General features: G+C 40.4%; 2 protein-coding genes across 2 annotated transcripts in view; one reads left to right on the top strand and one right to left on the bottom strand.

Moving 5' to 3' along the window:
* Positions 1-18,045, top strand: part of zcchc7 (zinc finger, CCHC domain containing 7) — a 113,854-nt gene that overhangs the window by 13,547 nt on the left and 82,262 nt on the right. The gene's annotated exons all lie outside the window — the stretch shown is intronic.
* Positions 1-18,045, bottom strand: part of pax5 (paired box 5) — a 49,404-nt gene that overhangs the window by 23,736 nt on the left and 7,623 nt on the right. Inside the window, exons 2-5 of the mRNA XM_059338178.1 lie at positions 15,871-16,036; positions 10,881-11,078; positions 10,066-10,130; positions 6,425-6,550 (exon numbers count right to left, since the gene is read on the bottom strand). Of these exons, the coding sequence (XP_059194161.1) occupies positions 6,425-6,550; positions 10,066-10,130; positions 10,881-11,078; positions 15,871-16,036 (555 nt within the window). The remainder of the gene's footprint in view (positions 1-6,424; positions 6,551-10,065; positions 10,131-10,880; positions 11,079-15,870; positions 16,037-18,045) is intronic.

Here is an 18,045-nt window from a genome sequence, read left to right as displayed (position 1 = left end):
ATCTCATCTGGCCTGGGAACGCCTCCGGGTCCCCCAGGAAGAGGTTGAAAACGTTGCTGGGGAGAGGGATATCTGGAATACCTTGCTTAGCCAGCTGCCAGCTGCCCCCTGCCCCGGATAAGTGGATGGATGGTAGATTAGCATAAATAACCACATACTAATCTACAATTCTCCAGCTGTATGATACTACTTATAGTTGTTGCAATCTGTATTTCCCCAGTTTGTGTGGTAACCCCTCAGAGTTGGTGTATGTATGATAAATCTAGCCCTGGCACAAGAGGAGTGTTTCTCAGTTTACCTCAAAGACTCCAAGTAAACCTCAAATCACGAGACGGTATCTAGGTGCCTACACACTCACACTGTGCTGCATAACTCACAAAACCTCGCCACACCTTTTCAGTACACAAAACCTCTTTCACCTACTCTCTCACAAACACTCTGCTTGATCATAATCTCTCTTTCTCAACTATAGTCACACATACACACACACACTCATATACAGATGCTGGGAGCAGACTTAGTGTATGGTCCAGGTCTCCGGTGACAGACCAATCAGGGGGGAGATAAAGCCGGTATGATGCTTTAGCCTGGTAACCCACGGCGACCCATTTAATCCCACCGGCCAGTCCCCATGATGGAATTCAATTGATCAATCATGTAGCTCTGATGGCACCATTTCAGCCAGCTTATTGCTTTTCTGCTTTCTCTCTGTCGCACACAAACACACACACAGACACAGACACACACACACACACACACACACACCTGAATACACCTGAAAGACTGACCCCAGCCTGTCACAACAGAGCACCCACAAAGGACACGGAGGGAACGAAGGAGACGACTGTAATCAAGCAGTAAGAACAAAGCTTTTACTTATGATAATCAATATTGTCCATTCATCTGTATGAGTGTGTGTATGCTTGTGAGTGTTTGTGTGTGTGTTATGTGGATGTGGGTGTTGGTGGGTAGCTTGATATCCGGCTGGTCTCATTGTATCCATGGATGGGTAAAGAAACTCATTGCCGTGACGGGTTAAATCCTATTCACTGTTGGATGCACACACACACACACACACACACACACACACACACACACACAGCTGCCTCTATCTCTGTGAGTCAGTCTCAGGGAAGCGCTTCTCTTCCCTCTTTTTCAGAGCAGAACAAAACAAACAATGAGCCCTTATTGTTCTCTCTTCTCTGCCTTTTTCCTCTCTCTTCCGCCTTCTCTGTCTCCCTCTTTTGCTCACTCTCTCTCTTACTCTCTCTACGTCTTGGTTCTGCCTCTCTCCATCCTAACTCGCCCTGCCATTGCCATTTTTTTGACTACCCAGGAACAGTTGAATTATTAAATCCAAATACCTTTGAGGGTTACATGGTTTGTCACCTGTGTGTTTCAGAGCATGTGTTGTGTGTAGTCTGCAGGGGGTAAGACACCACCAGTGTGCATCTTTTTGCACTTGACATAGATTATCATACTGATAGGACAAGGGTCGTAAGTCTGACCTCACAGCCCCAGCCTGTGCATGTGTGTGTTTGTGTGCCTCGTCTAAACTCCAGAGATCAAAGTTTTGGGGGGCGGGAGGCGCTGAGAGGAACTCAGGGTGAAGGGCGGAGCTCCCCTCCCTCTTCTCCTCTGTCCTCCATCCTTTGCTTACTCCCAGCGTCTTTTATCTGGTAAGCTGCTGCATGTCACAGTGGATGCACAAGGGGGTGAGAGGTCATCCTGGCATTCTGGGTAAATATTTCTCCTTCATGCAGAGAAAGACTCAACTACATGTACGTAAGAGATTTTACTTCAAACATAGTGAGAATGCTTTTCACTTGAGGAAAGAAACAAACCCAATCTTAGCAGGCCCACCTGTACTGAACTCTGTATCCACACACACACACACACACACACACACACACAGCTCCTGTGTGTAAGAGAATAGGTTAAGATACAATAGTCCCCTTTTGGCCCCACAAGTCAAGTTCTTCCATTCACTCCCATTCATCTACATTTTGCCCCCGGTCGCCCCCCACTTCCCCTCGCTTTGGCTGGGGGCACAGGTCACCACAGGGCTTTACCCCCACACACTCCTCCTGCCGACACACACACACACACACACATAGAAAAACACATGCCATGATCTCGCCTTCCTGTGTTCCCATCACTTGCACAGCAGCCATATGTTGTTAGTTACAGCAGAAATAAAAGGTTTCCTGCACTCATGTTCAGATATGAAACATGGTCATGATCATTTTTATCAATTTTGTAATATCACAATAAAAAAAAATCTCGAAAACTTGCTCAAGGATAACCAGGAGCTTGACAAAAAAAACATATTATTCACCTAAATGGATCAGCCAGTATTTACGCCCCTTTGAGTCCACTGATGCTGCCTTCAAATGCTGTCGTTTTTTCATTCCATATGAACGCAACCCAGTTGTGGCATTCATGACCCTGCTGTCGCTTTCATAAATGATGAGAGGCCATGGAAGTTTTTTTTTGATTCTTTGTTTGAAATTCCACTATAATTACCAGATTTTTCTTTGTAATTTTATAAAAGGTGTGAGAAAAATGTTGATATCTTTACCTCTGTCCTTATGTCTTTGCATTTCCTGCATTAGATTTTTGACTTGCTTCCTCACTTAATTGTTAGCCTCTGTGGCTTCTGGAGGCCATCAGTGTTGCCATCAGCTAGCAGTGGCGTTCTCATGATTTAACTACTTAAACTGCAAGCATATTGTGTATAAGACTTCCAATGTGGTAGCCACGAGCTCACAAGTTCCATTTGACGGCAGCATGAATTTCAGTTGGGTGGTCGCCTCTAAATAGACTTTTTTCAAAGCAGAAATCTTCAATTCAATTCAATTCAATTTTATTGATCACATACTCAATTATACAGGTATAACCAGTAGTGAAATGCTTAGGTACCTGCGCACTTATCACTCATGATAGCAAGAAACACAGATTAATCAGTTTAATTCAACTATCCAAAAAAGCCATAAACAAGTAAACCTTTATGCATTACAACAGGGTCGTAGAACAGAAACAACTGAACAGGATTCAGCCATTGTTAACATAATTAGTTGCACCTGTGCCTTTCCTGCTTCAGTACTGCAGGTCAGAATGTCTGCTGTGAAAAAAAGTCTATAAGAGAAGCATTGTGTTTGTTTCCCCAAAAGAAATTCAGGAAAATAATGAAAAAAGCAATAGAATGACCTTGGTAGTTGATAGTCTTTTACATATATCAACCAGTGGACTGACAAAAGGGTTGCATGCAAAAACATGCTAGTCCATAAGAAAAATAAGATCAGGACATAAAATGTTGCATCATTTTGCATCAAACAAACACATTGTTTTCTCCTTTTTCATCAGTGTGTTTAATGTATTTCTTCACACATGAAAAGCCGAGGTTTGAACCCTGTCTGATGCACCGGCCATGAAACATAATAACTGTCTAATTTCTACATATGTAACACATTCACCTGTACTGAGAGATAGATATAATGACACCGTGAGAAGGCTGTTTGACTGTTGGCCTCGTGTCTGACTGACTTGTGTATGTTTATGTCCTTTTCCTTCTGTGTACAAATGTTCGTACCGACAAGCATATGGGTGTGAGTGTGTGTGAGAAGATGCATTATTGTGTATTTGTGTATGTGTTTGTCTGTCCATGTCAGTGCATGCTGTTCCCCCCTGTCGCCCCTTGCTGTGTGTGTGTGTCATTATCCAGCGGGGGCTGCTCTAATGGAAGCTGTGATTAGCAATGCTGTTAATTAGACCACAGAGCCAACCGCGCAGACCTCTGCCACAGAAACACTGCAGATAAAACACACAGGCAAAACGTGACGCCGGGCGACACAATGCTTTCTGGATGCTTCAGTGAAGTGATACAATATTTTCGATATGAAATGTGAAACACAGCGTCCAGTCATAATAAAATCAGAGACAGACCACACATGTAGCACATGGTGTAGCACGTCATGCATGGAACAAAGTGAAACAATAATGCTGCTAATTAGATACCAGAGCTTCGACTTCGACTACAGATTCAACCACAGAGTCTTTGCCACAGACATCAGAGCACACATAATATTGTGGCATACATTTATGTTCCAAAAAAGTAGGTACGCAGTGTAATATATAAATAAAAACTGAATTAATGTTAAAAGTTAATATATTTTATTTTTTTAAAGTTTCCGAGTTTGTGCATTAGATTTCTTGTCTTTGTAATTTATTCAAATGGGTATAAGTGGAACCCTGATACATGTTGAATTGTTATAAAGCCAACAAGTCATCTAATATGACCACATACACATACATCATTTGTTCCTATCCTCTAATACGACACACAGTAGCGTTTCCGAGAGATCAAGATATCCTCTTACATAAATATAATCATTGCAGTCAACAAAACTACTATTTGTTATGTTAAGGAATCATGGATCGGATGAAAATAAGTATGTTTGTTATATAACTAACTATGTAAATTAGACTATATTCGCAGGTTAAGTATGTTCATCAGTTAACATACATATATAACATCTATAACACATATATAACTTATATATGTTATAATAACATAACACAATGATTTTTGGTTTCACTTGCGACCTGACTTCTTAATTTGCTTGTGTCTTAAATACCGTAGTCACTAAAAGTCACCACATAACAATAAGCATAAATATAAATTGTAATAAGCTGCTTGTACAAACAGCTTAGGGGGTCAATTTTGGGAGTGGAGAATATAAGTAATAACACAATAATAACTTACTCCTGGTAAGCCATATGAGTGAACCAGCAGTCACAACACCGGGGCCACGGACCAAGATCACCTACGATTAATGTTAATTTACGCCATCCTATAAAAAGTCAAAGTGTCTGCTGTGAAAAGCCAAATCGTAGATCAGTATGACACATGGTATTCTGTGAAGTGCTTTGTAGCCACTATAGTCAAGTTTCCATCCAAATGTAGTGCACATTTTTTTAATGAATATCCAAAAAAACTGCAAAAGAAGTAGAATCGCATTGAGATAAACTGTTAATGGCACTAATTGTCATTAAACTATTACAGGTGCAACAACAAGATATGATTTAATTAAAAGAGAGCCAGTCAAATTATGTGAAACAAAGAAAGAAATTGTGAAGGACATATGCAATTTTAGCTAATGTGTCAGTTTAAAGAAGGTTACAGTGTCCTTTGACCATTTTCATCCGTGGCAATTATTCGTCTCTTTAGTGGAGACAAAGAGCCAAAGAGTCAACTTTCCCACCTCAGACCAGAGTAAAATCTTTTTTTCTGATATGTCGAGTTTTTCTTCAATTTCTAGTGTTTTCCACTTCTTTTTCCTTCACATCACAAACTCACAATTGAGGCACACAAAACAAGGTAAACTTGTTTGATCTAGCAGACTATCAGCTACTGTTGTGTTGCGAAAGCAGAGGTCTCTAGAAGTGTGTGTGTGTGTGTGTGTGTGTGTGTGTGTGTGTGTGTGTGTGTGTGTGTGTGTGTGTGTGTGTGTGTGTGTGTGTGTGTGTGTGTGTGTGTGTGTGTGTGTGTGTGTGTGTGTGTGTGTGTGTGTGTGTGTGTGTGTGTGTGTGTGTGTGTGTGTGTCAGTCAGGTCTGAAGTCTTTTTTGCTCTGCTAATGGGTAAGTGGGCCGTATCCAAGCATTTCAGAACGCTCAAGGTGCACCTGGGATTCATCCTGGAACCTACTGGAATGTTCATCAGCAGTGGGAAAAGGACCCCATGCTGTATCTGTGTGTGTGTGTGTGTGTGTGTGTGTGTGTGTGTGTGTGTGTCCATGTGTGTGTCTGTGTGTATGTGTGTCCGTGTATTCGAGACAGAGTGCGAGAAATAGCCCCCAGTGGCGTTCTGTCACCCCCCCTCTCGCTCCGACATCTGGTCCTGTCTCATTTACCGTAGGAGACTGTCTGTGTGATGGCTTTTTAATGCCACTGACACTGCCACATACACACACACACTCACAAACAAGCACACATCTCTGCACACACATACACACATACATACAGTACTTGTGAGAACCCTCTTATGTGTCCACACACACAAGTGCACGCCTCCATTAGCATGCATACAACATTGATCTGGTATGACAGCGTATATGATCAATAGTGCATGCATAAACTGACTTCTCAGGTAGCCCTCCAGTGAAGCTCTGTTAGTAAACAAATAGGGGTTTCTCAATGAAGATGTTTGGTTTAGAACTCCCATACTGCACCTGCACACACACACTCACACACATCTGTCATTGATCCATCTGCGCTTCCCCTTGTTGGAAGGTAACGGAGGGGGTCCACATAGTTTATGTATCTTGTGTATTTGTATATGTGCACTTGAAAAACACCATTACCACCATAAAAACTATATGCATCAGATGAGGTAAACACACAGACACATATTCTTCTGCTTACCTTCGTCCCTCTTCCTCTTGCCCACGTCGGCAGCTGAGCTGATACCCAGAATGCCACTGATGGAGTACGAGGAGCCGGCTGAGTCGCTGGTCACTGCTGACACTTGTGTAGCCGCCACGGACGTTGCTGTAGACAGTGTAGACAGAGTGTAAATATGATTTTTTAAATATACCAGATGGTAATAAATAGTACTGCAGCCCCGACAAACAGGGGCAGCTGTTTAAGGGGAATTCATGTATATTATGTATAGAAAGGGGAAGAAAAACATGTGGCTGCTGCTAGTGTCAATCTCCTTGTTTTGGGATCATTCATAGTTGTGAAATGTAACTAAATACATTAATTCTTGTACTCTACTTAAGTATTTTATGCTTCTACTCTAGTACATCTCAGAGGCAATTATTGTGCTTTAACGTATTTTTAATGAGAAAAATGTGCTATTTAACAGCTTCTGAAGAAATGGTCTCATGGTATGACAAATTAAAATCATATTTGTACTGAGTGACACAAAAGCTCACAACAGTCCATTACTACTGCTGAAGCCATTTCCCACCTGCATTTATTGTCCTTTTTTTACTTCAAGAGCAAAACTTGATTCAGATATTTATGACACCCTAACAGGCAGAGAGATACAGAACAAAAACCTATGAGTAAAATCCTATTTTTCTCTCCCTAAACTCAACATAGATGCACTTTAATCCGCTAAAACTTTTACTCAGCCACACAGACCAAATAGAGGCTTGGGGGGGGAAAAAGCCCACAAAGAACAAGAGTCTGTCTGTGTTTTGCCCCTCGTTGTCTCTCCCTCTAATCTTCCCCCTGGAGGAGACAAGTTCCTCACTGGGCGACACAGCGACATACTTGTCACCGCTTCACTGACACACACACACACACACACACACACACACACACACACACACACACACACACACACACACACACACACACACACACACACACACATTCTGCAACCTCCTGACACACACACAAACACATGCACACATCGAAACATACAGTCACTCATTCCTTGGTCCCTTATCTGTGCCCCTGTAAGCGGACATGGGGTTGAGTGACAGTATGGTATCCCAGGAGGGACAGAAAGGTGTGGAGACAGACATCCTAATCCTCTCTCCCAGCAGACCCCCCAAACACAGAAAGACGAGACCGAAAAGGGAATAAAAAAAAGGAAACGATAAACCAGGGGATCACGGTCCCTTCCAGCCGTTACTCCTTCGCTAACGACAAGGAGAGTATAATGAATGCATATCCCTCCTTTTCCCATCACTTGATTTAGCACTTCAATTATCTGATTTTCCTTTCTCTTTCTTTTCACTCTTTTTTATCAGACGTAACGCTTTTATTCTGCAAATCCAAATGTTCAATTTTCCGCCTGGGAGTGGGACCCATTTATCTGTGTAATCTGTAAGCGTGCATGTGTGTGTGCGCATGTCTGTGGGTGCATCTAGGTGTGTATGCATGGGTGTGTGTGTGTGTGTGTCTGCTAAATGTGTGCAAAAGGCAGGAGTCAGGGAGCAGTGTGTGTGAAATTAATTTAGATTAATAGACAATGTGCGATTATGAAGATATGAGAGACACCGAAACACAATCCACTGCAGGGCAAAGTGAGGAAGAGAGAGAGAGAGAGCGGGTGAGAGAGAGGGGGGGGGGCTCTCATATTTATTTGTACTCTGAGATATTCATCGAGTTAAAGGAAATAATGTTTCAGTCATAGCTATAATAGATATATTACTTGTCTGTAACATGATTAGATAATACAAACGAACAAACCTTTTAATCGAAAATCTTAATTTCAATCATACAAATTCCAGAATTAAATGCAAGACTACCTGTTTTTTTGCTTATATACTCAAATGTCTGCAATGTAGTTTATGCTTGCAAAACAAAACATGGCCGAAATAACCCAAAAATTAGCAAATATTAGTTGTAGAGTCCTGTTTGTGATAATTTGGTTGAACACTTATCTTGCAAGACCGGTACAGTAGACCATAACTCATGATTACGAACCTGCTTGAGGCCTTTATTATGTGATCAACATAATCCTTATATTCCCAAAAACAAATGTGCAATCCATCAAATGAGCACAAATATACATAATATATGTGAGCCTTTGTATCCCCTACGAGGTGTCCTCGGGGCAGTTGCACAATTTGTCCGGTTAATAACCCAGCCGTGCTGTAAACTAGGTTTTTTAAACATATGGGAAATCATGATCTCTATTAGCAGACATTTCAACACTAATAATAACTCTTTTATGGTATTAAAGGGACACTTCACCCCAAAATCAAATACACATTCTTTCTCTTACCTGTACTGCTTATTTATCAATTGAGATTGTTTTAATTCGAGTTGCCGAGTGTTTGGCTGTATATCTGCCTTCTCTTGAATATAATGAAACTTCACGGTTCTTGGTTTTTGGTAGTCAAAGCGCCAAAAAATATATTTTTTAGTGTAGGAACTACTTTTTTATATAGTTCCTACATGAATGAACTCACAACAAGGTCTGTGGATTATCTCGAGCAGCCAGGTCATGATGAATGTAAAGAGGCATTTCTGTTGATTTTTCAGATAATATTATAAAATATTTTTTGATGGTTTAAGTATCACAAGTAAAGTCCCATCTTCCATATTATTGGAGAGAAGACAGACATCTCTACGGCCGATATCTCCAACACTCCAAAACAATCTAGATTGATAAGTCCTACTACAGATAGGAGAACAAAATATGTCTTTTTTTTTATTTTGGAGTGAGTTGTCCCATTAAGCTTGGAACCTGTGTTTCATTTTATCCTCCCTCTTTCTCTTTCTTTTCCCCTGCCAGCTCTCCACTTAAAACTCCAAAATAATGGTAAAATAAATTATTAACCCCACTATCATATAAACTTTGTGTTTACCTCAATTATAAATCTACATTTTAGATTCGAGAGTCAATATTTTATTGCCAAATCAACATGATCGACTTGAATTTGTCTTAGTAAGCTCACTTAAACAGGACAGAGACAAAATTAGTAAAACCATAGAGCACATAATAAGCATGAAGCAGAAAGGTAAAATCGATGCCCCTAAAAGAACCATAAAAGCCTAAAAGTTAAATAAAATCCAACACATAAGAACACAATAAGTAAAACTGAAGCAGCAACACCAAACGACCTGAAAGGGCTTCGGGTGCACATAAAAATAAATATTCTGCCCATTTGCACAATTATTTAACCTGCCAAGTGGCCTGCAGTGCTGTTTGTAGTGTTAAGGAAGCGGACATCTTTAGGATATGGAATTTAGATATTCTGATCTTTTGTGAGACGAAACAACATTAAAAAGGATGTCAGTAAATCTCTAAAGCCCTTCTTTTATAGTCCAGCCTGATAGATCTTAATGTTCTTAATAAGCAGAAAATGGATAGCAGGTACCTACAACCTCTCTCTATTTTGGGACATCTTGATTAAAGCATTCAAGCAAAGACATTTCGGTGGCACACAACATTTCTTTTCACTGTGAGTTCAGGTCCAGAATTTCAATACGTTTCGTTATTCCACATATAGGCTCCTGAGAGATTCGCACAAAAACGGCTCTGCTGTAAAATTTGCTTTGACAGTTGGAAACAGGATTTCTCGTGGCAGCAGACCTACCTAAGTTGTGAGCCGACACTGAGCCTGTTTGGCCGGGCGGCTGCTGAACCTTTGTCCGAATGATCCTGCAGGAGGAGAGAGGAGATATTAGTGTGTGTGAAGTGGTCGTTTGTGTGTGTGAGAGAGGATTCTGAGTGACAGAGAGAACATGACCATCGTGGGAGCTAAACTGTGTGTGTGTGTGTGTGTGTGTGTGTGTGTGTGTGTGTGTGTGTGTGTGTGTGTGTGTGTGTGTGTGTGTGTGTGTGTGTGTGTGTGTGTGTGTGTGTGTGTGTGTGTGTGTGTGTGTGTGTGTGTGTGTGTGTGTGTGTGTGTGTGTGTGAAGTGGCTGAGGCAGGCTGACATGGCAGAGGGGCCTCACACTTCCTGCTTGGCTGCTCATGCAAGTCTTTTCTTCCTCTTTCCTTTCCTTTCTTTTCCTTTCCTCCCCCTTTTTCCTCTCCTCTCATGTCCTCTCTTTTCCTTCCCTTTTCCCTTTCTTTCCTTTCCTTTGTTTCTGTCCTTACTCTTGCACACCTTCCTTCCCTTTTGTCTGCCTCTTTTGCTCTCTCTTTCTCTCTTATTTCACTATCCCTCCCTCTCTCTCTGCCTCTATGCTCAGGGGAAAGGGTTGTCATTGTACCATCGTGTTGAACCACTGAGCTGCAGCCACTTCATACATATGGAGACCGGGGCCCCTTTGCCATTCTCTCCTCCACTCGTGGAAACACACACACACACACACACATATAAAACACAGTATTATATTGCTCTGAGCTCCATACACTCCGTACCTGTTGCTATAAGTTGAAACACACACACAGATGACTCCGTACCTGTTGATGGAGCTGACACTGGGGACGCTGTCATTGTCACACACTCTCTCGGCCAGGAGCCTGTCCCGGATCTCCCAGGCAAACATGGTGGGGTTTTGGCGTTTGTAATCGGCGATCTTGTCGACCACTTTGGGAGTAGCAACCTTTGGTTTGGATCCCCCGATTACCCCGGGGCGGATACTGCCCGTTTCATAGTACCTGCCAGTCAAAGCACAGGAGATGAGAGCGTTGGTCGTGAGGGACAACACAAGAATAGAAGAAGAGTATTTAAACTCAAAATTAAATAGTATATTGCTTCCTGTCCCACATCGTCTTTAAACTGAAAAAAAAAAACATTTTAATGCAATTACAAGTAGCCTAAGATGATGAAAATGATGATGCTGATCAGTCTAATCAGGTTATAGTTTATACATTCATGACTGTGTCAGCTGATCAGTTGGTGCTCTTATTTTGACACTATTTCCCAGATGTGACCCATATTTAAGCCTGAACTCCTCCTTACATGGACTTGGATTTTGTTTCGAAACTAATTCGGAATACATTATCAACAGACAATATACGGCATAAAATATGTTTCACTCATTACATAATTAGGGATGCATTTTCTTTAGAAGGGAATGTCATTTTTAGGAGACGATGCTACTTATTGTCAACTAATTTGTTTGTGGTGCACAGCTCCGAGCCGGCTGCTTCCTACCGGAAATGTAAATCCTTAAAAATTGGTCACAAATGCATAGTTTCATTTGTTTTAAAGTTAAGTCCTTTCCTAGAACAGGTGTCATTTTTAGCAAGAATTATTAGAACAGGAGCAAGTAGTGCAGTTTTGCGGGGCTATTTCCAGCTTCAGAATTGATGCACTCGTGACACTTTGTACCGTGTGGCGATCTGGACATTGTTCCACTCACTCTAAACTCTGTCCTCTCCTCGCTCTTCAGTAGAGGAACAACTTTCCCGTTGGGGTCAGGACATTTCTCTCTCTGGCTTTAATTCAAAACTCTTCAAAAAACCCTTCACGTCTCTCTGGCCTGTCCCTCACCCTCCTCCTCATTTGCATCTGATCTTAAAAAATATGATCTTCCTGTCTTGTGTGGTATTGCTTGATGGATTGGTTGACAAAGTGAGGCTATTGAACATTTCCCCGTGTGAAAATGCATTCCTAAATTCAGGTGAAGCAAGTGTTTAGTCAAAACAAGTGGTTATCTTTCAAAGCTTTTTATGTATGAAATTTCTCTCTTTTTGTACAGTGTATTCTTCCACCACACTTCAGCGAGGGAACACTCTCTGGGGAAACGGAGAGAATCTTGCTCGTAGAGCAATCCTCGTATTAGCTTCTGTTAAAAATCAGTTCTCTCTCGTTCTCTGCAAAATCAGTGTGGTTTTGCAGAGAATGAGGACAGTGGATTTTATCACCCAGCTCTTATATTCACAAGGAGTCACCTCATAGCCAGTATGGACAGGAGAAATTACTATAGTGCCCAATAACTCTTTCAATGTGCATATGGGCATGAATGTGTATTGAGGTGAGCTTAAAAAATGCAAACCTATTCTTTAACCAACCATTTTTATATTATATCATAATGTGATGAAAACAAAGAGACAAAAGTATATATATATTTAAAAAATCCATATCTGTTGATTCTGACAGCTCATTATTTTATGTCATACTTTATTAAGTATCCCTAATGATTGAAAAGAAGAAGCTGAAAACTCTAGCCAAATGTAGGACTTTTTTCAATTCTTTGGTAAAAGACTTCACGTGTAATTTGTCTTTGTTCTTAGCTCAATCTGGCCTTTTTACATTTTGTCTGTTTTCATATGTTGTTGTCTGTTGGATTGCTTTTGTCTTCATCAGGGGAGAAAGAGTAAATACAAATTGTTGTTGACACCCGGTACACTACATAGATCAATCAGTAGATACAAAGAACAATTTTTGTAATAATAAAATGTAAATATCATATCAATAAAAAATAATCAGGGACCATACAAGTCAGACCATTCAGTATGATATAGTCCAACCAGGTTAAAGGTCCCATAATGTAAAAAAAATGTTGTCTTTTTATTTTATAAAGCAGGTAGGTGCTATATAAATACTGTGAAAGTATCAGCAAAGAAATGCACACAACCCGTATTCAAAAACTGCCTTTAAGTAGGAAGTACTGTTACATTGTGTTACAGCCGCAGTCTAAACCTGTTTTATTTCTAATGGCCAGCAGGGGGGCGACTCTACTGCATGCAAAAAGAAGTCAGATTCTTTTGAAATATGACTTGAGTTATTAACTTCTCTTAATTAGTTGGTGTTCTCAATTGCAAGCTTCAAGCCTTCTTCTGTACAGCATAATGTTCGTTTTAAAGGTCTTATTTAGGGTAAAATAAACGATAAAGCAGATTATGCTTTATGGCTACCTTGTTATTGACAGGGCTTTACCGTGGTGCATTGTGTATTCCCTTCTTAGAACTTTTACCCTTTTCCAGTGTTTTTTGTTCATCAAAATTAATTCTAATATTTTGATCACTTCAAATTCTTCAGTTGTAGTAAAAGACACTCAAAGGAATCTGCTTTTCATTCAAAATAAAGCATGTCACTTGCTAACCACATTCGTTAACGCTATTGTTAGCTGGTAATCTAACGTCCTTCCAGCTCTTGATCTTTTCTGCTCAAGCACTGGTTACAAATAAATAACATGGCGACGGCCAAATTGCCAGACTGAAAGCTTCAAAACGGGAGTTTACAAGCCAGCCAGCGACATCATAGTGACTATATTCATTCTTTTTATACAGACAGAGGGTGGATAGTCTGGATACAGGTTTATTAAACTGACAAAATCCAAGATTTGAATATGAGCGTATTGTGTCCTCTTGAAGGTCCCCTGGACTGACTACATGTAAACTGACCTTACTCATTATTGTCAGTGGTTAAATAGAAGCAAAATAAAGCCCTCACTAATAGTTGTTTGTAATGTCACTGTCGTCAGAACAAACTGTGGACAACAGTGAAGCCAAAAATATTTATGATGTCTGACTCGTGCTGGCTGTTGTTTTCTTTGGCAATTTCACATTGTGACACAGAGGTAAGAAGAGGGTGGCACTGACACACAAACACACACACACACACACACTAATACAAATACACACACACAGATTCAGGCGTTTCGTGTCCACCATGGCTATTTCATGAATGTATTTGCATGCAGAAGGGGCATGGGGGGCAGGGGGTGGGAGGACAGCAAATGCGCTACACAGCTTGCAGAAAAAGGGGGGATGCTGTGTGTGGATGCAAGCTGTCAGTCAGTCTTAAACCCTTCTCTCTCTCTCTCTCTCTCTCTCTCTCTCTCTCTCTCTCTCTCTCTCTCTCTCTCTCTCTCTCTCTCTCTCTCTCTCTCTCTCTCTCTCTCTCCCACCGCTGTATGGTAGAGTAATCCCTTCCGTGAAGATGTGTGTTCCTGTAACTGTGCGTTTCCTTGTCTCTCTCTTTTTGTATTTTTGTGTGTACGCGCATGTGTTGCGCATTTGTGTGTGTGCGTTGCAAATTTTGACTATTCACAGCTGGAGTATAAACACAGCTAAAGGAAAAAACAATCTATTTCCAAATGGAAAACTATTTAAATTATTCACAGCTGAATCATTGGTGAATAAACGAGCATGGTTATTGATATCCACACAACGATGAGCTCATACACACACACACAAACACACACACACACACAAACTGGTAGAGTTGGTGTTTTTGTTCTGCTGGCACCAGAGACAGAGAAGAGAGGATAAAACAACCCTCCCTCCCTCCTTCCATCCCTCGATCCCCCCCCCTCCCGGTAACGCTTCAGTGAGTTGAACGGCCAGGACAGGGGAGAGAGAGGGAGATAGAGAGAGGAAGACAGAAAGAGAGGGAGAGAGAGAGAAAGAGAGGCAGGGGAGAACAATGACCAACACATTTTTTGATATAGCTGAGGGTCGCTGTAGCTAATCCTTCCCCTCCGTCCCCTCAAATGGTCTCTCTGTCTCTCATTTTTCTTTTTCCCTGCACTCTTCTTCTTTAACACGCCTTTTCCCTTTTTGATTGTATTCCTTGTTCTTGTCTTTCTCCCTTTCTCCATCTCCCTCTGTCTCTTTTTTTTCTCTCTTTTTTTTGGGGTGCAGAAATATGGTGCCACTTTCATTTTGATGCTAATTCCAAAAAGTGATGAATCTTTTCCCTTTTGTCCCCCTTTCTTCTCCGGGGGACGGAACGAGCAGGGATTTACTCTTGAATTTAGCTTTGAAAAGGCAGAGAGAGAGAGACAGAGAGAAAAGGGGGGTGAGGAGAGACACAGAAATATTGAGAGGGGTCGGATGAGAAATACAGGATACTGAGTGGAAGGTTAAAAAGGCAACAAGAAAAAAAAGAGAGTGGGAGAAATAAGAGGCAAGCAGAAAACAACACACTGAAAATGCAGCTTGTGCATCAAAGAAATGGCAGAATGGACACTAAATGAGACAGTGTGACCTTACAGGAGCTTCAGTTTGACACAAGCTTAGATGCAGAATCACCCAAAAACGAACCCCATGTTTTCCTGTTTTATACTGAAATATTGTATTGCCCTCAAACAAGGAGTTCCAATTTGCTTAAAAGACGACGTCAAACCAAGAAGCCGACATTTTTAAACGTCGTCAGAGGCAAGACAGGTCACAACCTCACAGTATGTTGGCACACTGTTGAGTCAAGCTGCATCTAACTATTATTATCATTTTCAGTTAATCTTCTGGTCTAATCTTTGGTCAATAAAATATCAGAAAATGATTAAAAACAAAAAAAATGCTGATCTCAGCTTTGAGAGGTTGAAGAGGTTGAAACTGCATTTTCTGCCATTTCTGCGTGAAACCTTAATGATTAATCAACAACAAATATAATTGTTTAATTAATGAGTCGACTAATCGTTGCAGTTCTACAGTTGAGTGTAAGAGGGTGTATATATTTCCACCACCATCCCAGTACATGTTTTATGTGCCTTTTTACCTGCCCAGTATCTTGCTGACACATCCGTGGCTGACTCGTAGCTGGCGTGAGATGTCGCAGGGCCGAACCCCTTGGTGGGCGAGTTCCACTATTCGCTGTCGCACTACATCTGGGAGGGGTCTGCCGTTTACAAACACACCTCCGAGCTGGTTCACTCCACCGTGCCCTGGAAGACAGACAGAAGGAGAGAGAGAGAGAAAAGACAGTTTGAAATGAATCAAAACAAGGTCAAGGATGAGTGAGAGAGAGAAATATTAAGGCTGTCTAGAAATTTAATTAGGTTACAGGCAATGAAATGAGACAAAGATATTCAAATATGAGTGACCAAATGAAGGTTGATGAGGCAATGATGAGACAAGGATTCTGGAGGACTAAACGATTATGTGCAACAAATAAAAAGTACACTGTGATCAACGAAATCAGTAATAGAAACGTCTTAATTAAATGTTTTAAGGCCCGGTCTTTCCTCATTACATTTTTCTGGAAAGACGCAGCAGAAAAATTGGAAAGGGAACAAAAATGTCAGAAATGTCTCACAGGAAGTAACTCGTTGTGATTCTTCTATCACCCTCATGTAATCCCTTTTTAGATTCAATAAAAGCATATTTTTAAAAGACAGACTGACACAAGAGACACTCTGCCGTCTTCCACCGTAGCAGCAGGAGTTTAAATGTCTTTTTTTTTTTTTTTTTTTTTAAGTCTGCAGCCCTTTATCAGTCATGTTTACACAAACATCACATCCAACAGCCACATTCCAGTCTGCATTATAACGTCCATATTTTATCTTATTTGATAAGATTAATTTGCGGCCTGTTCTCGACCCTTATAGATCTCTCTTTTCCAGTGAAAGTCAACTGATAAAAAAAGCTCAAATAGGGTTCAACATATTATATATTTGTGCCATCAACAGCTTGTTTCTGTGGGCCAACAGTTATAAAATATAAAGAAATATATCTATTTAGCCACTGCAGTTGCTTATATATATATATATATATATATATATATATATATATATATTTATATATTATTGTTCACAAGAAATATTAACTACACTTTCTCGACTGGGATCATTCTGTTTGCTGCTGAAGTTAATTTACCACCTCAAATGCATCAGATTTCTCTGCTGCCTCTGATTTATCTGGCTCAGCATAATTCTGCCAGTTTGACTCTTACAAAGTGCAAACTTTGCCCATTTTCACCCGGGGCAGAGTAAGCAAAGATCTTAAGTAAATGAGGGGATTTCAATTAATTATTGACCAAGGCCTGGCCCTGGCCCCCTTACTGAAGGATAGCACTAATATTCCCCCTGAGGGATGAAAGCATAGGAAGAAATGAATGAAAGAGAAGAAGACTGGTATAAATGAGAAAAGACTGGAGGAAAAAAAGAAGACAAGCTGAACCTTTTCATGAATCTGGGAATTGTTTTAATCCCCCTCTTCTGACACAGAAAATCATAGTTGCCTTTTTATCTGATGAACATCCATTTTCGATTGACAGGTTTAAATAGCAGCAATAGAGTATGTAGAATATGTAATTTTATGTAGAATTTTAATTCAGAAAATAGAAAAAAATGTCCCTCTGTGACTTCTTTAAGACAAGACACTAGAGCCAAACATATTCATATATTCATATTTCATGCACTGGTCTATTATAAAATTTTGGTCTATTTTGATTTCAAGACAAAAACATTCAAAAAACACATTTAGGTGTTTATTGTACACATAAATGAATGCACAATTTGCATATTTAAACATAAAATTTAAGAAAACTTGTGATACAAGAAATAATTAGTGTCAATCTTAGAAATCAACTGGAGAAGTTTCATTTTTGATATCTGTTACTTAAATTGTTTGCCCTAGTGTCTCCCCTTAAATAACTTCTTTTGTTCAACAGCCCAGAATGCAGAATGCACACTTTACTATCATGGAAGACAAATTATCACATTGGAGAAGCTGAAACTAGAAAACCGTTGGCCTTTATGCTTTGAATTTCTTATATCAAATTCCTTGATTATCAGTCTTATTGCCAATAAATTTGCTGTCAGTTGACTAAGCCATTCCCAGAATGTACCAGGAGCGGCAGGTCAGACCAAACACATTGACACCTCTGCAAACTGTCCATTCAAAGGCTCCAAACAGCCAAACCAGCTCAGAACCTGCAGGTACTTCATGCTGT

Source organism: Centropristis striata, chromosome 1 (assembly GCF_030273125.1).
Source record: "Centropristis striata isolate RG_2023a ecotype Rhode Island chromosome 1, C.striata_1.0, whole genome shotgun sequence".
In the NCBI taxonomy this organism is placed as follows: domain Eukaryota; kingdom Metazoa; phylum Chordata; class Actinopteri; order Perciformes; family Serranidae; genus Centropristis; species Centropristis striata.
Note: the sequence above shows the minus strand (reverse complement) of the source record. Positions and strands in the feature narration are given on the sequence as shown.